This window comes from Magnolia sinica, chromosome 11 (genome assembly GCF_029962835.1).
Source record: "Magnolia sinica isolate HGM2019 chromosome 11, MsV1, whole genome shotgun sequence".
Classification (NCBI taxonomy): domain Eukaryota; kingdom Viridiplantae; phylum Streptophyta; class Magnoliopsida; order Magnoliales; family Magnoliaceae; genus Magnolia; species Magnolia sinica.
The window spans coordinates 75,028,978-75,054,090 of NC_080583.1; the positions used below are offsets into that span (position 1 = coordinate 75,028,978).

At 40.4% G+C, this 25,113-nt stretch overlaps 1 protein-coding gene across 4 annotated transcripts; it reads right to left on the minus strand.

Moving 5' to 3' along the window:
- Positions 1-302: 302 nt before the first annotated feature.
- Positions 303-24,917, minus strand: LOC131219383 (nuclear transport factor 2-like). 4 transcript variants are annotated; one of them, XM_058214487.1, is made up of 10 exons: positions 24,824-24,917; positions 22,152-22,246; positions 21,886-22,023; positions 17,965-18,268; positions 17,263-17,495; positions 16,976-17,156; positions 15,861-15,982; positions 15,706-15,771; positions 2,649-2,716; positions 303-798 (listed from the first exon to the last, which is right to left on the minus strand). In XM_058214487.1, exons 1-10 carry the CDS (start codon positions 24,906-24,908, stop codon positions 552-554), a joined length of 1,539 nt encoding a protein of 512 aa, XP_058070470.1. In that variant the 5' UTR covers positions 24,909-24,917; the 3' UTR covers positions 303-551. The 4 variants fall into 4 exon arrangements, with proteins under 4 accessions (XP_058070470.1, XP_058070471.1, XP_058070469.1 ...); XM_058214488.1 differs by having other exon boundaries at positions 303-802; positions 2,653-2,716; positions 15,861-15,979; positions 24,824-24,913; XM_058214486.1 differs by having other exon boundaries at positions 303-802; positions 2,653-2,716; positions 24,824-24,913.
- Positions 24,918-25,113: the final 196 nt, after the last annotated feature.

Consider the following 25,113-nt stretch of genomic DNA (forward strand, 5'->3'; position numbering starts at 1 on the left):
CGCATGTGGCACTGGCAAAGGGGCGAGGTGTAAAGACATGTAATGATGGTTGGTAAAGGCTGTTGGAAAAAGGTGTAATGACCCATAAGTGCATAAAGGTGCAGTTTTGGATTTCTGAAAATACAATAATAGTACATATGGCTCATTGATGGCAGGATTTTTTTTATTTTTTATTTACTAACGTTTGGAAAGACTTGGGTTTATTTAGCAATACTTAAAAGGTATGGAGGTAGTTGGGCATAGTCCAAAAGGCAGGGTTTTATATGTCAAAAGGACAAAAATAAAATAAACACAAACACACATGAAGAAATCTCTCATATAGATTCAATGTCCTTTTTTGCATGAAGTCTGATAATTACGCATTGCTGATGTAAATCTCAAAACTAGAGAGAGAGAGAGAGAGAGAGAGACCTAAACTTTATCCACGATCAAAAATGAATTCTCAGGTGTCGAAGTAAAATTAGAAAAGACAACCTCAATTATGTGTTGAGGAACCATGGCCCGTCCATTGAATATCATCACGGGTGTGCTGTTATCAGCTCGTTGTGTTTTCAGGAAGAAACTACGGTCTGGTTCATCCCACTTGGACGGCCCACCCTGCTGTTCCCATTCTGATCGACTCTCTGATAACTCTCGCCACTGCGGCCAGATGGGCCCCGGCCACGGCCTGAGAAGTCGCCCCGGCCCCCGAAATCGCCTCTTCCATATCCACGCCCGCCGCCGAAGCTACCACGGCTTCTGAAACTGTCGCTTCGGAAACCACCCCTTCCAGGAGGGAACCGCCCTCTCCCACTGCCACTTGCTGTAGACAAGGCCACCAGCAGAAAATTGTCAGTTCGAAAACTTTTAGGATGGTTTCTAGTCTAGAAAATTTTCTAGTTATAAAGTCAATTGCAATTTGCAGAACACTATTTTTTTTTTTTCCATTTTGGGTGGTTTAGGTGAGCAGTTGGACATCACGCTGGATAACAGTTGGATAGACTCCAAGCTAACTAAGGTTTGCATTTGCAAAAACAAGGAAAATGGAACCCGTGTTAAGCAATGTTCAATACTCCCTTTTTTTTCCATTTTGTAACAGAAGGATAGACTCCAAGCTAACTAAGGTTTGCATTTGGGACAGCATGGAAAATGGAACCCGTATCCATCATCGGCACAGCTGATGGTTATAGATTTTGGAGTTCGGAGTCAGCACTCAACCTCATGAAAACTCGTCGAGTTGGCTCCATAGCTCAAGTGGTAGACTGAGTGAAAGATACCTCGTTTCAACACTGAGGTCTTGGCATCGATCCCTAGTGGAGGTGGCTAACAGTGAAGTGTCAACTGACAGTGGGGTGTACTAACAAGCTGACAAAAAAAAAAGTTAGAACAAAATTGGGTCCTTACTCTTGCTCCGGTGGTAGACTCTAAGGAGTTTTACCACTTGATCAAGGGTTTGAGTACCCATAGGTGGTGAAATCCCACTATGGCGTGAGTGTGTGGTGGTGTTATGGAACATTGCTCCATATCGTGTCTTAGGCTCTGCTAGTTTTGCACCATTTAAAAATGGTGGTGACTCAACCTCCTCCCATGTGGGCATTGATGTACTGCTTTGCTATCCAGACCATCGAAATTGTGGGTCCTATTACATGTAAAGGATATCTCTGAAATCGCAATGATCAAGCAACCCTAACCATCCAATTAATCTTTATCAAATGGATGGTTAAAAGTAAAATATTGAGTGGTCCGAAATCAAAGGGCAAATCGGATAGCTACTTATCAATGCAAATTCCTGGTTATGCTCCATCCACAGTTGAGTCAGTGATTTAGACCATCTGGATTGCCTTGCAAATATGCCATGTGTATGTTTGACAAAATCACAACCATTTTAAATTGTGCAAAACTAGCATAGGATTATGGCACTAACAAGTTTTCAAGATGACCATACTGTGTAATGAGTTAATTTGGCATTTGTCGCAGACTCAGCACCCAGCATGCGTTTGCCAGACACTGAGGCCCAAATAACCTGTGGTTGCAATGATCGAAACCATTCATGTTGTGAACTCCATGCTATCTGGGGGCCACCATAAGAAACTTAGGTTGAATGGATGATCATGACCATGACTATAGGTAGATGTACTTAGACAATGAAAAGAAGTTTTCCAATGGCTTGCATTCAACTCTAAATATCAACAGTCATAATCGTCACTGAAGCATGATTATGGGACAATAGGTCAGTTATGGTAGTAAAAAAAAAAAAAAAAATTAAATTTTTTTTTTTTGAAGGTTGAAATCATCAAGATGATCTCAGCATGTTGGCCCTAGTGGGTGGCAAAACATGCTAGATTCTGAGTCGCGATAGAGGCAAAGCTAATAATTGTGTAATTAGTAATTACCATCTAGAGTATTTGATAATGAGAAAGAAGTCCCTCTAATTGCAATTATATTCCCTTCAATTCCAACTTGAAAGTAAGTAATTTAACAGCAATTTGGAGCGTAGATCCTAATCTTTGCTACTGAGAACGGTAGCTGCAATTTGCTCCATTTCACTTGAGTAAATTATTGCATTTCAGAAGTGCATCCAACTGCAACTATATATCTTCATTATCATAGCCCTGTCCCAGCTTTTTGGGGTCAGCTCCAGTAAATTATGCATTTAAAGACAAAATAACTTGCCTCGAGATGTAGTTTTCTTCTCCTCAACAAAAGCTTGACGGCCCCCAAGCATGATAGGTGAAGCCTAAAACCAATAAAAAAGCGTCAAAAGTTTAGAATGCAAGTAGAGATCCAACTATGATGAAACCTAATTGGAAACAATAAATAAATAATAAAACCAAAAAAATGGATTTCAAACATTGGAAACAACAACTTAACAATAAATAAATAATAAAACCAAAAAATGGATTTTATACATTGGAGACAACAACATAACAATAAATAAATAATAAAACCAAAAAATGGATTTTCAAACTTAGGAAACAATTTGCATTCCCAAGACAAGAAATCTCCATCTTATTTTTAAAAAGGAAGAAAAAGACAGAGAAATTCCTCGACTCCTCCACAAAGAAAGAAATTCCTCAACTTTAGTTGGTGGACTTATGCTTGGGATATAATTTGCTTCTCCAAAAGGTGATGCAAGCTTATTTGGGAGCATAATCCATGGGCTAGGTCCAAGCCCATTAAGCCCGAGCCCAACAACTGACCCATCAATAAAAAAGCCTAGGCCTCTTATTTAGGTAAGTAGCCAGCAATGCGAGCTATAAATAATCCATTAATCAAATATTCTTAAATGCATTCTAATCCCTTTAAATTATTTTCCATATTTGTAACAAGTCATTGCTTGTCAATGACATTATTAGTTTTCCCCACATGTAGGTTTCAAAAGCTTATATAATTATTTGTATAAAGGCACCTTTGAATTGAATAAAAATTCTAATTTTTTTTTCTTTCTACCTTGTGTGATTCTTGTGCTTAGCTTGGAGGTGTCTATGCTTGGGTGGATCCTCCCCATCAGTGGGCTACACCAAATAGTTATGAAATGATAAGGTTACCTAGTAGACGCATAGGATGCGAAAGCTTAGACCAAGAGACTAGCAAATACCCTCGCATGGTTGAAATATTTACACCCATAAAACCAATTAAAAATAGGAAGAGTGATGAGGATATCTGAGCACCTTTTAGCGTTTATCAGAAAAGGAGAGTTGCCCCAGTTTCTTTATGGCTAAGTGATCACTACATGGAGCCCAGTGGGCCCAATTTGAGTTCCTAACCACGTTGAAGATCCCACATGCATGATCGTGTGTCTTTGAAGACCTCACACTGGGAAGATACATGAGGGCTGCTTAGTTGAGAGTATTGGATTGTCGGATCGATTGGATACATCTATCGGACTGTTTGATTTCGCACGAAGGGCCATCTTGACCGTTGGACCATTTTGATCATTAGGTCGTCTTGATCATGGACTCATATTAGACACTAGTTTTAGTTATTTTATTTAGTTAGTTTGATTATTTTGATTTATTTTATGATTTAGTTGATATTATGTGTGTTTTGAATATTTTATAGTATTAAAGGTCAAATAGAGCATATAAAGCTTCAACGTGTGAAGCCTAGGGCATATTTGACAATTGAATGAAATTTTCTTCTAACTTTTTTTGGAGCAAAATTCCTCCTGTGATTGGAGTTTGGTGTGAAGCCATTGAGTGATTCCGATTATCTTCTTTCTTTTATTCTCTTTCCGAGTAATCTTAGTTTTGTTTTCTTCTTTTCTCATCTTTTTTTTTTTTTTTTTACTCATTTTCTTTTGTTTCCAACCAAAGATCATCACCACCATCGCCCTAGGCCTTCCGAACCTAACCCAAACCATCACCCCAGCCGTCCGAACCACTCCCAAGACGTCACCCCACCCAAGCGTCTGGACAACCCAATTCGTACAACCATATGGATGCACCGTACAACCGTCCATGCAAACAGCCGTACCCCCATTCTTGCTTCTTTATTTCCCATCTTCAAAACCTAATTCCCTATATTCCCAAACCTTACTTAAAAATAATAATAATAATTCCCAAAACCACAATTTCCAAATCATAAAACCCTAACCCTAACTAATCCAAACCCTAATAAAACCAAGTGATTTCTTTTGAATTAAGATTTATCCCTATGCTAGACGGAAGTTCTAACTTCCATTGGTCTTAATTAATCAATATCCTCTAAAACCCACACTGCGGAATTGTAGGTAGTCTTGAACTGGAGCATCATTTAATGTTTGAACTCTTTACCCTTGTGATAGATTAGCTTTATTTTGTGTTTTGATTTCTCTAATCAATCCGTTGATTAACATTGCATCATTCGAAGGTTATAAATTATTCGTCTTGCATTAAATTTTGGTATCAGAGATAGGGTTTAGCATAGGGTTAGCGTGGTCCTCAAATTAGCATAGGTTTTCATATTGTCATGTCTAGGGTTAGCAGTCTCTCCATTCTCATCACATTACATCTAGAGTCTTTAGTTCTTAGGTTCTCATTAGATCCCTGCCCACTCATATTAGTCATGGTTTTGGTCTACACGCCACAATGAGTCTAAAACAACTTACCGAGGCTATCAATGCCATGAATAACCGTTTTGCAGCCCTTGAGGCCCAAGGTAGGACCACCAACAACCAAGTGGCAGTGACTAACACCCGCATAACCCAGTTGGAAGTTTGCCTCTAGGCAAACCCTAACAATGGGGAAGATGACCAATCTCAAGCGAGGGCGAAGTTGGAGGAAACCAAGTTGGAGGACGTGGGAGAGGTCATAGCCGAGGTAATGGTCGTGGTGGGATGCGTACCCCACCACCCTTGGAGAGTATCAGGACCACCATGATATTGATGAGCGAATAATGAAGAGTGTGAAGATTGAGGCCCCGAGTGATGATGGTCACTTGGACCCCAAGGCCTTCCTCGATTGGCTTTCAGACACAGATCATTATTTCATGTGGTATGATATATCTGATGGCCATCGGGCAAGGTTCGCCAAGATGAAGTTGTTGGGCCAAGCCAAGTTGTTTTGGACGAATGTTGAGCGGAAGGTGGAAAGGTCTGAAGATGACCTGATCTCACTGTGGGTTGAGATGAAAAAGATAATGAAAAAAAAAAAAAATTTACATTCCACTCTCTTACCAGCAGAAGCTTTTGGATCAATAGCAATCCCTTCGGCAGTGATCAATGCCCGTGGTTAATTATATCTCCAAGTTTGATGAATATATGATGCGATATGAGGACTCGTTAGTGACCCTTTCCCATCTCAAATGGGCCTCCCGAGCTTTAGCGAGAGCTTATTCCTTAAGATATCAGCACCCTAAAGCATGCCTATCAAGTGGTGCAAGAGCAATAGTAGTATCTAAAACCATAATTTATGAGCCAATTCAACTCTCAGAAATCCAATGTCAGGGCTACTCCCCAAAGAGCTAAACTTAATTTTGGAAGTCAATCCAAAGCCCCTATTAGTACTGAATCCACTAATAGGAATGTTAAGGGCAAAGGTCTAGCTAGTACCAGCACGAGGGTGGGTGAGCAAGCGCGGTGTTACAACTGCCAAGGATACAGCCATTTTGCATACTAGTGCCCTACGAAAGAGTGAATGACCCTCGTGATTAGCTAGTTTGATGAGGATGCAGATGATCAGGGCGATTATGAAGAAGAATATCAGTCCAAGTGCTAGTGATGAAGAAGTTGGAGTTGAAACCGTGCCAATTGTAGTTGTCAGATGTGCCTTAGCCCATGCTATAGAGAGTGATGATTGGCACAGGACTTTAATTTTCCACACTCACATCAAGTATGGTGACAAAAACTACAAGGTGATAATTGATAGTGGCAATTGCACCAACGTGGTCTCCGCTAGCATTGTATCTCATTTGGCTTTGAAACCCGTCCCTCACTCTCTGCCCTATCGAGTTTCATGACTTGATGCATCCTCAATATCGGTTTCTCATCGATATGTTATTCCCATTCGGTTTGCTTCTTATAAAGACACGTTGTAGTGTGATGTTTTGTCTATGGACATAGGCCACATCATTTTGGGCAAACCTTGGTTGTATGACTGTGATGTGACACTATTCGACTGCTCGAATACGCGTTCATTTATTCATGAAAGTAAGAGGATAAAGAGGATTCCCTTCTGCCCAAAAGCACCCCGGAGAAGGAGAACGTCAAGAAAAGTGATCCAAAAGATATGAGGAAGTCAAAGCTCCTCCCAAGATAGTAGTGTTCGGGTGGCTAGTTGCAATGAAGGTCCTGACAATCGATAACTTGAGGAAAATGGGGCATGGTCCTCACCAATGTTTGTCGGTGCTGCATGGCCAACGCAGAATCTGGCCATCATCTTTTCATTCACTGCTCGCTCGTTAGCTATATATGGGCAGCTATCCTCCCCCTTTTGGTATTCTTTGGTCTTTTCCTGAATCCACTAAGAGTTTGCTCTCAGCGTGGCAAGGTACTGATTTAGGAAACCAACGAAATTTGGAGAATGTCCCTTCTCGCCACTTGGTGGACAGTTTGGGAAGAAAGAAATGGGAGATGTTTCCGGGATATTTCAAACTCGGCAGATTTTCTAGTTAATAGGGTGAAATTCCTTTTAGTGGAATGGGCCTCTAATGTTGCTTCTCTAAAGGGTTGTAATTTGTCTTTTTTAGGTGGGTAATCTGCTCGCTACCTTAGCGAGCCGATTTCCCCCTTCTTTTGTAATATGTTCATCTTATCAATTTAGAATCGTTACCTTTCAAAAAAAGAAAAAAAAGAAAAAAGAAAAGAAAAAGAAAGAAAGAAAGAAAGAAGAAAAGAAAAGAAGAAGAAGAAGAAGAAGAAGAAGAAGAAGAAGCAGTAGAAGAAGAAGATGTGAGGAAGTCCCAACCTAAATCTCTCCACATAATAAATGCCAAAAAGTTAGAAGGGGAAACTAAGGCCGATTTGATGGTGTATGTCGTCGTAGCAAGAGAGGTCACGCGCAAGGTTAGTGTAAAGTTACCACCTGAAGTGATTCCGGTGTTGAAGGAGTTTAGCAATGTTTTCCCTGAGGAATTACTGGATGAGTTTTCACCCATGCGAGGCATTTAGCATGCCATAGATCTTGTCCTTGGGTCGACTCTACCAAACCCTCCTCATTACCGAATGAACCCCTCCGTGCATGCGGAATTGAAAAAGCAAGTGGATAAGCTTCTTAGAAAATGGTTCATTCAGAAGAGTTTTGAGTCCACATGTCGTGATAGCCCACCTCACGCCTAAGAAAGATGGCACTTGGCGCATGTGCATAAACAGTCGGGCCATCAACAAGATAACGGTCAAATATCGATTTCTTATACCACGTCTTGACGACGTGTTGGATATGATGATCGGTAACACGATCTTTTCCAAGATCGACCTCAAAAGAGGGTATCAACATACACATTCAACCAGGAGATGAATGGAAGACGATCTTCAAGACAAAGGACGGGCTATACGAGTTGTTAGTCATGCCTTTTGGCTTGACCAATGCTCTGAGTACATTCATAATAGTGATGACCCGGGTGTTGAGGCCCTTTATGGATAAGTTCCTGGTGGTATATTTTGACAACATCCTCATTTATAGTATCTCCAATGAACAACACCTCCACCATTTGAGTCAAGTTTGCGGGTCCTTAGGAGGGAGAAGTTATATGCTAACCTAAAGAAGTGTTCTTTCATGTCTGACAAAGTTTTCTTAGGGTTCATTGTTTCATCTGAGGGTATGTCTGCAGATCCCGAGAAAGTCAAGGCTATAGTAAGTTAGCCGAACCACAAAACATTCATGAGGTGTATAGCTTCCACGGTTTAGCAACTTTTTATAGGCAGTTCATCTGAGGCTTTAGTTTCATCACAGATTATATTAAGAATGGAGAGTTCAAATGAACCAATGCTACCTCCAAGGCATTATTATTAAAGGAGATTGAGGACAAAATTATTGAGGCTCCTATCATGGGCCTTCTTGACTTTTCTAAAGTCTCTGAGGTTGCATGTGACGCATCTGGTGTGGACATAGGTGGAGTACTTAGCAAGGAAGGGCACCATGTTGCCTATTTTAGCGAGAAGTTGAATGAGGCGAAGCAACGATATTCTACCTATGACAAAAAATTCAACACGATAGTCCAATCTTTACGACAATGGCGATATTATCTTCTACCCAAGAACTCGTCTTGTTTTTTCACCATAAGGCCTTGCGATACCTCAAGCCCAAGATATGCCAAGTGGGTTGAGTTTCTCCAAGAGTACTTTTATTTTGAAACACAAGGTCGGAATCAAGAATAAACATGTTGATGCCATTAGTCATTGAGTGGCGTTACTCCAATCCATGAGTGTGGAAGTCATTGGGTTCGAACAATTGAATGGAAAATATTTAGCATGCCCAGATTTTGAAAAAGTTTACATGTTACTTTTGGATGATTAGTCGAGTAGTGATAGTGGATTTGTCCTAATCGATGGGTTTTTGTTGAAATGTGACAGACTCTGCATTCCCCGCACCTCCCTTCAGAATTTTCTAGTTTGGGAGCTTTATGTTGGAATAGCTAGTCATTTCAGTAGAGACGAGACTATTGCCCTTGTCGAGGATAGGTTTTATTGGCCCAACCTCAAGCACGACGTGGCCAAAATCATCGGACAATGTAGAACTTGTCAACTGGCAAAGCAGAAAAGGCGGAACACTGAATTATATATGCCCTTACCGGTGCCACACGATCCGTGACAAGATATTAGTATGGATTTCGTGTTTGGGCTACTCATGACAATCATAAAGCACGATTCTTTGTGGTGGTGGACCGTCTCTCGAAAATGACCCATTTTGTCCCATGTTCCAAAACGTCTAACGCCACCAACATTGCCAAGCTTTTCTTTGGAGGGGTGGTTTGCTTGCATGGTTTGCCAAAAACCATTATGTTTAATAGAGATGTAAGACTCATGAGTTATTTTTGTAAGACACTTTGGCACATGAAGGGTACGAGACTTCAATTCTCATCGGCATACCACCCTCAAACTAACGGTTAAAAAGAAGTGGTCAATTAAAGCTTAGGTAACCTGTTACAATGTCTTGTAGTTAACCTTATTAGGACTTGGGATTCAATTTTACAAGTTGCAGAGTTTGCATATAATAGTTCATTCAATGAGTTAATTGGCATGAGTCTTTTTGAGGTAGTGCATGGTTATAAGCCTAGGAAGCCTATATATCTCATTCCCATGTCAGTCACCCATAGAGCTTCAAAGTCCACAAATGCATTTGCACAACATATTCATGACTTGCATCCTAAAATTAAGAAACAGATTAATGTGAGCAATGAAAAGGTACAAAATATTTGATGACTCTCATCATAAGTCTAAAGAATTTCAAGTGGAAGATTATGTGATAGTTCGGATAAGGCCAAAACGATATCCACAAGGGGCCATAAAAAAATTACAAGCCCGTAATGCAGGAACCTTATAAAATATTAAAAAGATTAGGTCCTAATGCATATGTTGTAGATCTTCCACCTGATATGGGCATTAGTTCTATATTCAGTGTGGAAGATCTTGTGTCTTACAAGGGTCCAGCAACTCCACCCACTAGCCTTTCTCCCGACCCTCACACTGGCCCAGATGGTGGTACTTCCGACCTGCCCCATGACCGGTGGCTCTTGCCAGATTAGCTTTCCCAGCTTTTACCTCCTTTACCATCCATACCTACCAAAAGAGAAGAGGGAGAATGTATTTTGAATGACCGAGTAGTTTCTACTGAATACAGAGGTTTCCAGAAATATCTCGTCAAGTGGAAGAACAAGTAAGAGTTAGACAGTACGTGAATTACAGAGACTGAGCTTCAGAGACTAGACCCGAATCTCCTAGATCGTTATCGCAGTTTTATTTCGCCAAAGGCGAACTCTTTTTAGCCAAGGGAAGTTGATGAGGACATCCGAGCACCTTTTAGGATTTATTAGAGGAGGAGATGAGTTTCCCCGGTTTCTTTATGGCTACGAGATCATTACATGGAGCCCAATGGGCCCAATTTGAGTTCCTAGTCACGTTGAAGATCCCACATGCATGATCGTGTATCTTTGAAAACCTCACATTGGGAAGATACATGAGGGCTACTTAGTTGAGAGTATTGGATGGTTGGATCGATTGGATACATCTATCGAACCGTTAGATTTTGCATCGAACCGTGGGATTTCACATGATGGGCCATCTTGACTGTTGGGCCATTTTGATCCTTAGGTCGTCTTGGTCATGGACTCGTATTAGACACTAGTTTTACTTATTTTGTTTAGTTAGTTTGATTATTTTAGTTTATTTTATGATGACGTTGGTATTAGGGGGGTTTTAGACATTTTATAATATTAATGGTGTTTTTCGTAAAAACACCCCAAATAGAGCATATAAAGCTTGGACATGTGAAGCTTGGGGCATTATTCACTATTGAATGAAATTTTCTTCTAACTTTGTTTTGGAGCAAAATTCCTCATGTGATTGGAGTTCGGTGTGAAGCCATGGAGTGATTCCAATTATCTTCTTTCTTTTATTTTCTTTCCAGGTAATCTTATTTTTGCTTTCTTCTCTTCTCATATTCTTTTTCCCCCTTTTCTTTTGTTTCCAACCAAAGACCATCGCCAAGACACCAACATCACCCTAGCCCTTCCAAACCTAACCCAAACCATCACCCTAGCCGTCTAGACTACTCTCAATCCATCACCCCACCCAACCATATGGATAACCCGGTTCGTATGGCCGTACGGCCGTCCATACGAACAAACCTACCCCGCTTCTTGCTTCTTCGTTTCCATCTTCAAACCCTAATTCCCCATTTTCCCAAACCCTATTTCAAAAAAAAAAAAAAAAAACTAAATTCTCAAAAACCCTTATTCCCAAAAACATAATTCCCAAATACTAAAACCCTAACCCTAACTTACCCAAACCCTAATAGAACCAAGTGATTTCCTTTGAATTAAGATTTATCCCTATGCTAAATGGAAGTTTTACCTTCCATAGGTCCTAATTAATCAATATCCTCTAAAACCTACACTACGGAATTGTAGGTAGTCTTGAACTGGAGCATCTTTAATGCTCGAACTCTTTAACCTTGTGATAGATTAGCTTTATTTTGTGTTTTGATTTCTCTAATTAATCTGTTGATTAACTTCATTGCATCATTGTAGGTTATAGACTATCCGTCCTACATCAAAGAGCCTGTTAACAGGACTCGTAGGTGAAATTGAAAGGATGCATGCCAATATACCACGAGTGGGGAATCCAAGACCACTAGGTTGAAGGTCACTCAACAAGAGGACATGTGTCTGAATGGTCAACAGTTAAAGAACACCCATCAGCCCAGATTCAACATACATGTGGCTCACCTGGTAAGTGACCAACCTTATTTATGGGACAAGGAATCTACATGGTGAGGATGGCCTCTCTCGAGTAATTTTATTAATAGTGAGGATGGCCTAATGAGTAACATGAATCTCACATACTTCAACAGATCTACTCATGCTTCTTGGGGGGAAAAAGTCTCATTCCTAATAAACTCATGTATATCCATCTGAAGTATCACTAATCCATTAATCATGGATATACCTCACTTCTGCATGTCCCCATAAAACCTTAGGCTCTCTTCTACTGAGAGTCTGAGATGCTTGTAACAATTTGGGCTCTAAAGCAAACCAAGAACAGTTTCTTAAAATAAGTCTATGAGCCATCAAAAGAGGGGAGAGAGAGAGAGATTAGAAAATGACCACAAATATTGCACAATTCAATACAATAATCGTATGATCTCAAATCATAAATCAACACTGGTCCTGTGTCACAACTAGCGGTAATAAACTAAGAATTTAGCACCCTGAACAGCATCTGCCAGCTTGCTTAACAAAAGAGTAAGAAAGAAAAGCTAAATATAACTGAACAATTTATCAAGTATATCAAATTACCCATGAGTATATCAAGTTATCAAAAGAGATGTTGATCAGGCGTATCTCTATAATTCAGGAGCTTTCAAGCAAAAAAGCTCTAGAAGACGAATCCTCGTGGAGGATTAAATCCAGAATTAAGTGGATAGCAGAAGGGGATAAGAATACTAAGTTCTTCCATAATATGGCCAAGATGCACTCTCAATCTAAAGTCGTCTTTACCATTTTCGATAAAGGAAACAGGGTGGAGGATAAAAAAGAAATTGCCGATCTGGCGATATCTCACTTCAAGACCCTCTTGACGTCAGAGAACTGGATTAGACCGAAATTAGATAACATTTCCTTCAGCTGCCTGCAGGTTGATGATGTTGATCACTTGGAGTCTCAATTCACTGAAGTCGAAGTAAAGGCAGTTGTCGATGCGTTGGGCGCTGACAAGTCTCCAAGTCCAGATGGCTTTCCGATTAGCTTTTATCAGACGTTCTGGCAAACGGTTCGGATCGACGTTCTCTCCTTCATTCAAGAATTCCATGATGGAAGCAGATTATCCAAAGGGTTGGGTGCTTCCTTTATTTCTCTCATTCCTAAGGTGACGGGAGTTGTATCTTTCTCTAAATTTCGTCCTATTAGTCTGATCGGGAGTCCGTATAAAATTCTTTCCAAAGTGTTGTCTGCTCGTCTCTCAAAAGTCATTGGTCTTCTCATTTCCAGCAATCAAAATGCTTTTATTAAAGGTAGGCAGATTATGGATGGAGCCCTTATTGCTAATGAAATCCTTCACTCCTGTCACAAGTCGAAGTCTGCAGGGATTTTCTGTAAATTGGATGTTGCTAAGGCATATGATCGCGTTGAGTGGGACTTCCTGTTATACATGCTAACTCGGATGGGCTTTGGTCTTAAATGGAGACGGTGGATTGCCACTTGTATTGGTTCAGCTCATTTTTCGGTCATCCTCAACGGTTCTCCCGCAGGTTTTTTCAAGAGTTCGAGAGGATTGCGTCAAGGAGATCCTCTGTTTCTTATAGTGGCAGAGGCGTTATCTCAAATGTTGAAAAAAGGTCAAGCACATGGTATCCTGCGTGGCATATCCGTGCCAGGTTTGGAGGTCCCCCTCACTCATATCCAGTTCAAAGATGATACTCTTATTTTTTCAGAGGCCTCACAAGAGAAAATAGATCATCTCTTCACGGCTATCCGATGCTTTGAAGCTGTTTTAGGCCTCACGATTAATTTTCGCAAGTCAAAAATTCTTGGAGTTAATGTCCCCACTCAGAACGTTCAGAACTTTGCCGCCACATTGGGTTGCCGAGTTGAGTCCTTTCCTACTTACTTTGTTGGGCTGCCTCTTTGCATCGGCCCCCCGCCAAAACACATGTGGGACAGGGTTATCAACAAATTCCACGGGTATCTGGCTTCATGGAAATGTAGGTATCTGTCAATTGGAGGAAGACTAACCCTCATAAAAGCAGCCCTTTCTAGCCCTCCCCTCTATTTTATGTCGCTGTTCACCTGTCCCGGGTCTGTAATCAGGAGCATCGATAAAATTAGAAGGGATTTCTTATGGTTTGGCAAGGAAAATCAGAGGAAGTTCCATTTACTTGAATGGAAGGAAGTGTGTAAAGTGTTCAATGAGGGCGGCGCAAATGTGAAGAATCTGAGACTCATGAATCAAGCCTTGCTGGGGAAGTGGACTTGGAGATTTGCCTCCAAAAAGGAAGCCTTGTGGACTTCAATCATTAAGGGCAAATATGGAGCTTCTCACGGCAATTGGTGGCCGAAACAATCCTCCTATTATAAGGCTTCACACATATGGAGGGGTATTCTGAAAGTGAAAGATCTTGTCTGCTCTAATATTAGATTTGAGTTGGGTAATGGAACCTCCATCAGATTTTGGGAAGATACCTGGTGTGGAGACTATTCCTTCAAGACTTTATTTCCTCAGCTTTACAGGCTTGCCCCCGATAGGAATATATTCATTAACACCTGCTGCTCGTCTTCATCCGATCAGCCAGTTTGGGACATCAGATGCACTAGAAATCTAAACCAAAGTGAAACCGATGATTATATAGATCTTCTGAATTGTATCTCCCAATCAAGATTAACAACTCTCAGTCTGATAGTATCATGTGGCCTCTCGAGAAATCAGCTTCTTTCTCAGTTAAGTCTCTTTACACAGCAATTTATCCTTCCACCCACCATCTGACTGAAGTCCCCTCATTCATCTAGAATTACAAGGTCCCGCCTAAATATATTTGTTTCGGGTGGCTGGTTAGTCGAAACAGAATTCTCACTTTAGATAACCTATCTAAGAGAGGCCTGCAACTAGTTAATGTTTGTCTCTGTTGTATGCGCAACGCTGAATCAGTGAACCACTTACTGGTTCACTGCCCTTTCATCTCCTCTATTCTTGAAGATTTTTGCCAGCACTTCTCAGTCAGTTGGTGCGCGTCAGAGTCTGCTGCAAAGATGTTATCTGATTGGAATGGGTTTAAGCTCGGAAAAATTAACTCTATCATATGGCGCATGGCTCTCCTGGCTATTTGGTGGGTGGTGTGGGAAGAAAGGAATAATATGTGTTTCAATGATAGGGCGTTCTCGGGTAGGATTGTAGCCTCTAAGGCTAAAAAGCTGGTCATTGAATGGGCTGTTAATGTTAAGGGTTTAAAGATGGTTGATTTGTCTTTTCTTGGTGCTTAGGTGTGATCTGCTATCTCAGCAGTTCACTTCTTTTCTGTTTTTCTCTTTTTCTCTTTTGTAAGTTTCTTTCTCTTCAATATATTTTGCAGTTACTTTATAAATAAATAAATAAATAAAATTACCCATGAGTATTAGCTAATCTCTTTAGCATTTGATTCGTCGAGTAATTTGTTAAACAAGGTCAGATAGAAGTGAAAGAAGATAGAATGGGAGACTCGAGAATTGCTAGCTGGAAGGCTACACAATTGGCTTCTTCAAATTGAATTTCGAAAAAAAAAAAAAAAGTTCCTTCAGAAATCCTGGTTCAGATGAAGTACGTGGGATTAATAGTGTTGATTTGTGGAAGAAACTGGTGTTTTGCAGTAAACTTGGATACGCGAGTCCAACTAGGCGGAGATTAAGGCTTTTGTATAGGGCAGAATAGCATTCATCTAGTGTTTATGGCCCATTTTTAGTAAAGGGTGATCCAAATGAGGATTTCTCATAAAGACTTAGCAAGACATATTAGGATCCCTCAAATATTTATGGCCACTGATAAAAAAACCATAACCAGCATCAAACAGATTTCATTTTAAGTAACTTATGGAATATGAATTGGAACAACTGCAGCATCCATACCTCAATTGCGCTATGCATGGAACTTGATGACTCAAATTCAACAAAACCGAAACAGAATCCTTGTTGCTGCACAAGATTAAAAGGAGAAAAGAAAACCAAAGATGTAAACTCGAACTAAATAAATCAAATTCACAAGTCACTTTTATGAAACAGACCTTATTGCTTCTGACTTGAACACCACCAGTCCTAATAGGTCCGAATTTCTTGAACTCCTCCTCGAGCTGGAGGACTGTCGCGTTCAAAGGTAAACCACGGATGTAAATGGAGTGACCCTCTGCTGCAAAGAACAGGATGAAGATCGTGTAAGAGTATACCATATGAAAATGAGTTCTGCTAAGCTCACATGCACTACTACAAGCAGCACATGAGGCAGACATCAACACCATGTAAATGACCTCCACAAAGTAAATCAGGCTGCTCCAATGTGGAGAGTCGTTGACAATTTCTTTTAAAACCATCCATTGTTGTTACAAAATGTGGCCCACGTGATAGGGCCATCAATGGGTACCCAACAGACCCAACCCAATTTTAACTGGTCAGTTTTTTTTGGGTGTGTGTGTGTGTGTGTGTGTGTTGGGGGGGACCCGGTTAGAAACCGAGTTTGGGACTCATCGTTTATTTGTTTTGGACCCAGTTAGAAATCGGGTTTGGGTTGGGTCCACCTACTTAGATCCAGTTAAATAGGGTGGGGTATGTCATGTCCAGTCCAGGACGGATCCATATAATTTTAATAGTATTATAACATATATTAAATATTTATTGATATTTCTAGCAATCCAATGAAGTTTCCCAAGCCATGCGCATGCAAGACAGCCCATTTAAACAGTATACACCATGCATGTGTCTATATATGATTTAATCCATCCGTCGAATCTGACCTGCAATGTAAGCTCTTATTTAACCCTAATCAAACCCAAAACTGGATCCAAAAACCCAATAACCCGATCAGATCTGGGTCCAGGTTTTCAAGAACAAGAACCGAACCCCAACGGAACCAACCCATCAATACCTAAACCCAGTTAACCAGGGATAGGTACTAGATGACCAGACCTGTTGATAGCCCTACCACCCGATGAGTTGACCAGCCTATTCCTGGGTCAGGTCAGGTCATCTAACTGTATGACCACCTAATTCGCAGCTCAGATGTCGGCCACATGCCAAGGAGTGCGTGGGCTTAGCAAAGCTCTTATAGAACTTTGAATTTTAATGGAAAACTGTTCAAATTGGCAGAAACATAGACATATCTATATGAGAAACATATGTTAAGCACCTTCCTCATGAATATTGCTGCTTTCAGGGGCATTTCTGTCACTAGGAGTTGGGGTCTCAGGTGCTGAAGGCGGGGCTGCTGACGCAAGCGATTGCTGCTCTGTGCTTGCAGGTGCCATCCAGACAGTGGCGGTGGGTACATACACTGCTCTAGGCGCTGCACTCTCCTTCATAACTTTAACCTGTAGGCAAAAAATTCAGTCTCACTAAAAGCAATACATATGCGGGAAAGAAAACGATATTTATCAATGCAGTGTAGTCGCTTTCCCTTTGTTAATAGTCACTTACAATGGATGCATATGACTTCTTGGGAGCATCTACTTGGACCAAAGAAGCCGATTCAGCAATAGGTTGCACTTCATTTTGAATTGAAAGAGCTGCTGGGTCCACAATGCCCTCTTCCCCACCAACTGAATCTTCATGATCTGATGGATCACAAACTTCCTCGCCATTGTTAAGATCCTCCTCGGACAGAGGAATTACAGGGTCTGATAGATGACGATCCAGAGCAGGAGCAGGCTCTGAAAACATACTCACAGCTAAGAGGGTTTCAAAAAAAATATGTTGAACCCAGCAGATTAATGAATTGTGATATGACTACTAGCAAGAGTAGCCATCTGATCCTGCTCTCCCTAACACATGGATTGCAAACCATGGGTTGCAAACCATGGGTGCATGAACCAGGACATTGATCTCGTGGGCCCCTCCATGTCTGTGGTGTAGCCCAAAATTTGAATAATCAGGTGGCCCAGTTTTTTTTCCAACCATCAATTTTTTCATTCACTAATGGCCACCTATGACTGGACCAGCTCTTTCTTTTTTTTCTTCTTTTTGTGTTCCACAGCGCATACATGCTGGGCTCAACAGACGAACAACCCAGATCTACATTGGCACGTGTGGGAAGAAGAGAATTAAGTGGGCAACTCCTACAGGCAGCCATCACATCTAATCTCAGTTGAGTATGAAAGGAAGAAGGAGAGCAACATTTACCTGGAACAGGAGTTAAAGGAGCACTTGGGGCATTTTCACTGATACCATTGGCTAACACAGGACTGGTCTCAATGGATTCATTTTCATCCATGTACCTAAAAATATCATTGAGGACAAAGAAACCTTTGTCTTGTGGAGCAAGGAAGAACGTTTGGGTGAACTTCCTTCTAACTTCATCCAGCCCAGTCAGGAATCCAGTTACTAGGACGATCACTCCACCATTGTGAGATTCCTGAGCATCTGCAGTCTTTATCTCAGCCTTAAATTCCGTGGAGTTCAAGGAAAGAATCTTTTCATTGATGGCCTGCTCCACAACATGAACGAAAGTTAAATATATTATCAATAATTAAAATGCCAAATTCTATTTGAAGTTTGAATACAAAAAGTTTGTATTCAGCATTCATTAAGAAAACCACAAGTTCAATGATAAAAATTTCAAATCTTGTTGCAGTAAGCAGTGCGCAACATGTCATAAGAAGATCTGTCCATAGAAATATCCAAGCATCCCAACGACTTTCTAGTTGAAGGTTTTCAAACAGATCAATTCTTAAAATCAATATGGTTATTTATTTTTATTTTTTTTTAAAAAGCGACTGGATTATATTTGAAGAAAGAAAAGGAAATCAATATGGTTATTTTAACATTTTAAACATGTGGAGAGCACAAGGAACACAAAGTGGATGCTAATAAGGCCACTCCATATAACAAAGAAATGACGTGTTGGAGGTACTTGTCAAACAGCATAATGCAGCTATACAGGAAAGAGGATAGTTTATGGATCTCACCCCACCAACCCCAAATTGTGCCAGTGCAGTTGGTCAGTCCTAACCATCTGATTAATCGCCTGCAAACAAGCATGGTGGGAGTTACTTGTGCTCTTTGGATTGATTGGGTGCTTCAAGGGGCTCAGTTGCCGGCATATTTCAAGTGAACTGTGGGCTGATTAGGGGGGAGCACAAGGTTTCCTGGGTCAAGTGAAGAGCATGAATAAATGACCACACAGCGCTAGTGCTTGCTTTGATTGTATGTCTGCTTTGCTGATGCTAGGGTTTCTGGGCTGAGGTTAAAATTTTCATTTTCTTCAACATCTAGACAGGGCTCCCTTATTGGGGTCTTGTGGAGGCTTCTCTGTCCATGGATGTTTTCCCTTTGCCGTTTTCACTCTGCTCTTCAACAAAGTTCCATTGCTGATAAAACAGAGGAAATGGCCTTTTCCATTTTAGCTGTAAGTCACTGATACAACGCTACAGATCGTCCAATTCAGTGTTTATAACCAGGGCACACAGGTGAGGTGCATGATCCTGATCCAAGGTTGGCAAACTCCAGACTCAGAGTCAGGTCGGGCCCCACCATATTTGACTCGAACAGGTGAACACATTGACCCGTGAGAGTCATGTTTTCCTAAATTAAATTACCAGATTATGATTCTAAATGTGTACTATTGAAATGTACCAAATTACGTATATAATTCATTACCAAGGTATTATGTAACGGTAACGGCTAGCCTGTATCGACTGATAAAGACAGGCCCTATGACAGCCGAAACTTTTTTTATCTTTGGGGAAAAATCTAAAAATTATTGAAGTTCTTAAAATGTGAGGATCCCAAATATGTATTCTTTTTTGTTTTGGACATGTATTTGATGTTATAACGGGCCATTGTTTGGTAAGAATGTTGTCCGTCGAGCACTGTCAACTTGACCTGCTAAAAGTTGACCAAATAGGCCCTAGTTGAACACAAGTCGAGCATGATTTGGTGGAATCTAGAACCTGAACATGTTGGAATGTAAGTCATGTTGATAACCATGTATCAATCGGTTCCAAGAATATTTGAGTAGCCAACAACTCGGGCATGGCTTTTCAGCTCCGTTTGGACATGTGGGCCCCACTTTTGGTTGCCCTTACTTTATAAGAATTGCTTTGACGCGACAATCTAAATCATCCAATTAATTGCAACAATTATGTTTGGAATCATTGTAAACACCTCCCTTTGTTAGATGCTTACACCCTGAAAAGCCAATGATACATTCATACTTTGATGGACCTTGTTTATTCATGACCACTTAATTCAATGGAATGTTTTATTCTTGTTTATTAATTGTGTGTGGAATTTTAGGGGTTCTTATATGGAAATTGGAATCTCTCTTGTGGGTCCATGGGGAAAGAATGAAGCTGACACAATTGACTGTGACAGCTAGGAGAGAGTTATGGCACCGCAGTTCTCAAGTACCCTAAATTCCATAACTACATCATCAAGTTTGAGCAAATCAAGATCAGCTTTGTAGTTATTCGATGTGATGAGGAAAAAACAACGAGTTGGGATGGATTAATCTCCATCCATTGGGCATCTTGTTGCTTGTGCCCTTCACCTCTAGGAGTGTGAGTGTTCATTTGTTTACAAGCACCTGTTGGGCTCGAGTGGACATTCTCATTGATGAGAATCATATCAGGTCACCAAACTGAGAGGCCCATCATGCTCAAATTGGATTGACTTGAATGTGAGCTTTATTAATCGTTAGACCTAAGGTCATGGAAAGACTTCATAGTCCAGGCAAAGTGGGACTTGACGCACCTTTTGAGGCTTACATTAGTGGTCAACATATGGTGTTGTTGGGTGTACGCATTAGGATGCGGATGAAGACTTACACGCACAAACATGGAAAGACTTGAATGTGAGCTTCGATTAATCGTTAGACCTAAGGTCATAGAAAGACTTCATAGTCCTAGTGAAGTGGGACTTGACACACCTTTTGAGGCTACACTAGTAGCCAACATATGGTATTTTGGGTGTACGCATTAGGATGCGGATGAAGCCTTAAACACACCGACATGGGATCCATTAGTCTTCCCGGGACCTGGTTGTGGAAAGATTTTGTCAATAGGGCCATCCATTCAAATGTCTCTTTGTGGTCCCTTCAAGTGCGGGAGGAAACTTGTGATGTGGAGTTGAGGAATCTTTGGAAAACTTCTGAGACTTTTCTCAAATAATTTCTCTGTTCTAGTAATTGTTGAAGGTGATTCCAGGAATGTCAAACTCACCATTTGCGAGGGTTGGAAATTGAGCTTTAGATTCAATAGTATCAGCAACCATGGCACTAGATTAAAAATTCCGCTTGTCAATGTAGGGAGTCATTTGCTCAATGTTTTGGCAAAAGAAAGGATCTGTGACCGACTGATGCAGGACCATTGGATCCTCAGACTGGATCAAGTAGACCCCATTGCTGCCTGAATATAAATCAGGCATCTATTTGTGGTTCAATTGGTGCCACAGATTCAATGGGATTTGTCCATTTAATGGTCTGATCAACCTGTGGGACCCACAGATGGCTGTAAGCAACAACATGTTGGACCTCTTTTCCTTCTTCTTCTTCTTCTTCTTGTTGGCTGCAACTGGTGTTTATTGAGAAGATTTGGAGCATTATTGGACGACTGGGTAGACATTCAAAAATGTCTACACTTAAAGTTCACTTCATAGTACTCCATTGCAAAAAATTTCTCTCTTTTAATAAAATTTTGTTAGTGATCAAAAAAAGGGTTTAAAAAACACATTAATTAGTACAAGAAGCAAACATTGCACTGGCTTATGATTTTTTCATAACAAGCTACATCATACATGCATTCAGTCTCCAGTATTATGTTTCCCTAGCATTTTAAATCTGAGTGACAGTCCACAAGCTTTTGGATTATTATTATTATTTTTTTAAGGAAATCTATTTCATTAAAGCAGAAAATAGAATATACACATCATGGCCCAAAAAAGCAAGTGGCACTATTCTATCGTCACCCCAAAGGCAGGCCAGGCAAGCTTCTGAAAGCAAAAAATACACTGTTGGTAAAAAGAACTCCAATAAAAATGTTTTTAAAAAAAAAAAGGGGGAAGAAGAAGAACAACTCAGGACACCTTTCAGTCCAACAAGCTTACTTGCACGGTTGTTGCCAAAGTCATTACACCAGTGGGTTCAGGCCGGCTTAGCATGCTTGAGTCCTGATAAAACCTGTAAACCGACTCTGGTGATTGGTGAAGAATATGGTAATATTGTTCAACAAAAGCATTGCAAACCTGTAAATCAATCAGACCTTGGTGAGACGTACAATTCACTGAAAGAAACCAAGAACATTTAAAAATCAGAAACTTAAGAAACCCACAACCAAAAAACAAAAACCAAAAAAAAAAAAAACATTAAGTACCACTGGAGCAGCAGGAGAGGGAGGACTCGCCGTCTGCGACGCCATTTCTTCAGTCAAGATGCTGCAGATATAGTTTTCCACTAGAAGATCTCTCGCTTTATCAACAAAGGACACGTTTCAGTACCCAAAACACGAAGATTCGACATTGAATTCAAAGAACAGCAAAGAAGAATAAATAATTAACCATATCCATGGCTCTCATTAGCTATCAAGAAACATGCGCGCACAAAAAAAAAAAAAAAACCTCAACCTAAATTGTTCAAGTAAAACGAAAACATATGAGAGAGAGAAATACCAACCCTGCTAGAAACCCCAGAAATCCAACATAATAACTATACCAAAGAAATCGAGTAGCAATGAAGAAATGCAAGGAGAAATTCTGTCCACAGTGTCTAAACAATAGAGAAGATCAGTACAAGAAAAACTAAATTGGGCCCAAAATGCCAAACCTGAAATACCGAACATAGGGGAGGAAGAACACCATTAAACCCCAATGCATAGCCTATAACTGAAATAAATGCTACAGAGACAAATGGGTATTGATTGATACATTCAAGAAAAAACACTATTGCAGTGTCAAACCCAGTGAGCAGCGCAACTCAAGAAAACCCTAAAAGCAATAAAACCCCGAAATGCCTGAATCATTAAAGGGGCACTATACAATGCTTGGTCCGAAAGTTTGTACTCTTAAAGTTCCAGTTTTCAGCTTGTATGAGTGCCGCCATGGTTCAGCGACCAACATGCAGATATTATTGGGCCCAACTTCTATGGCACATCTAACGAAAGAAGATCTCTGAAACTGGATAATCCAGGATCAACATCTATGTCCAATATGACTCCCATACCAGGAAATTCAAACCCATAACAGGTGGCTGATAAAGGGACAGCAAGCAAAATACACAGACACACAATAACAATCAGCATACGCCATCAAATAAAACATGATAAACATCATCCCCATCATCATCTGAGCCTTATCCCAACTAATTGGGGTCAGCAACATGAATCACATTCCTGAATCCCAAAAAAAAAATACCAAAATAAAACTACAGTAGACAGATCCAGTGTCTATGATTAAGATGCAAGAAGAAGCTGTCCACACCATCAGAATAATCAGAAGCAGGTTATGGGAAGAGCTGAAAAAACACCAAAACCCTGATGAGGCGTTATGCAAGGATAAGCTGAAATTAGCAGCATAGTTGTTCAGGCCAGCATTCCTCCAGTGGTGACTCACACCTTCCAATGATCTTGCCACCAGAGATGGACAAGGCCAAAATCTCCTCCCCTGAAAACCCCTAGCCATTCAATCCAATCGATGTGCCACTTTTCTCCACCTATAGATCATCCCTATATTCTTTTTTTTTAACCATCACCATCCGCTTCCATGTCAATAATCAGACATCCAGATTATTTTGCTGGAAGAGTATGTTGCAGCATCATACATCCATAGTGGGGCCCAGCAGATGAACCATCCGGATAGTCGAAAGGCAGCTCTGCCTACTAGGACTTGGGAATGCGCTAAGCTAAATTAAAAGGCACCCATGTTTGGGGCCAATCCAGTGTATTTTTCCTTAATTCTTAATGCTAAAAATAAAAATAAAAATAAAAAACCCTAAAATCCAAACTAAAGCCTCGAATTCGCAAACCAGACACCCACACGTGCACACGTGTGCGAGGACAAAGGGAGTGACAGATTCAATTAAAAAAAAACTAAGCTTCACATCCCTCGACAAACCAAAAGCACTGTTTAATTGGAAAATAAAGGATAAAACCCTAAACTTGAGAAATAAGAAACAACAAATCCTGAGATATCTAATCCAACAGGAGAAAAGGATAAACCAAAACCCATATGATAAACCGTCATTCCAATGGACACCCAAACGACAAAATCCACCAACAGTAACCTACTTCCTATATTAAATCACAGCCTTACATCTAAAAACAACATAAACCTAGATACCCGAAAGAAAGAAAATAATGAGAGAAAATCAAAACCAGCACAATAAAAGTGCAGAACCAACAGCCTACTTCTGGTGTTGAATCACAACCCTTCTAAAAATAACAAAAGCCCTAAAAATCCAAAATCATAAATCACAGTTTCAATAAAAACCCAAATGGCAGAATCCACAACAGTGAGAAGTTCTGCAATTGAATCAAGGCGCTACATCTAAAACCAACAAAAACCCTAGATCAACATACCATATATCAAACACACACACCATACATAACGACATTTCAATCAACACCCAGATGGCAGAATCCACCAAACAGTGAGTTATTCTCGGATTAAATCAAGACCATTGATCTAAAAACAACAACAACAACAACAACAAAAGAACAGATTTAGCTCAGATATCAATCCAAAAATAAACCAGAATGTAACAATGTGAGAAATCAATCGAACTATTCTCAGATGAAATCAAGACCATAGATCTAAAAACAACAAAAATCCCAGCAGATCAAGCTTGGAAATAAGTCCCAAAAAAAAAAAAAATCCGAAAATATGAGAAATCGATCAATACCCAGCAATGAAAATCAATAGAAAACCGAATCAAAGCTCTGATATCTGCTAATTCTAAGAATGAAAAAAAAAAAAAAAAAACACTACAGAATCAACAGAACCTCATAAAATACTTCAAAAGATACACATTGTCAGGGAGAGAGAGAGAAACCTTCGATGGGACAACGCCTGTCAGCGTGGAGGAGAGAGAGAGAGAGCGAGAGCGAGGGAAGAGCAATACTGAGGCATTGATACATCTATTTTGTACTATAGTGTGTTTCACGTCCCGATGGGACGCGGATTTCGTGCGAAAGATCTGGGATTTTGGTGGGGCCCACCGTGATTTTATGAGAAATCCGATCCGTACATCTGTTTTTGAAGATCATTTTACTACAAGTCACCAAGAATCAGGTGGATCCAAAGTTCAAGTAGTCAATACGGGAGGAAACAGCGGAGATTTAG

Bases quoted from the DNA above. Each gene is read 5' to 3' on its own strand.
- LOC131219383 (XM_058214487.1), bottom strand. From the start codon at position 24,908: ATGTATCAATGCCTCAGTATTGCTCTTCCCTCGCTCTCGCTCTCTCTC. The intron at 17,496-17,964 runs GTAAATGTTGCT...GTATGTTTTCAG, and splicing joins TCCTTTAACTCCTGTTCCAG to AGCCTGCTCCTGCTCTGGAT. The intron at 15,983-16,975 runs GTGCTTAACATA...TGTTCTTTGCAG, and splicing joins CAGCAATATTCATGAGGAAG to CAGAGGGTCACTCCATTTAC.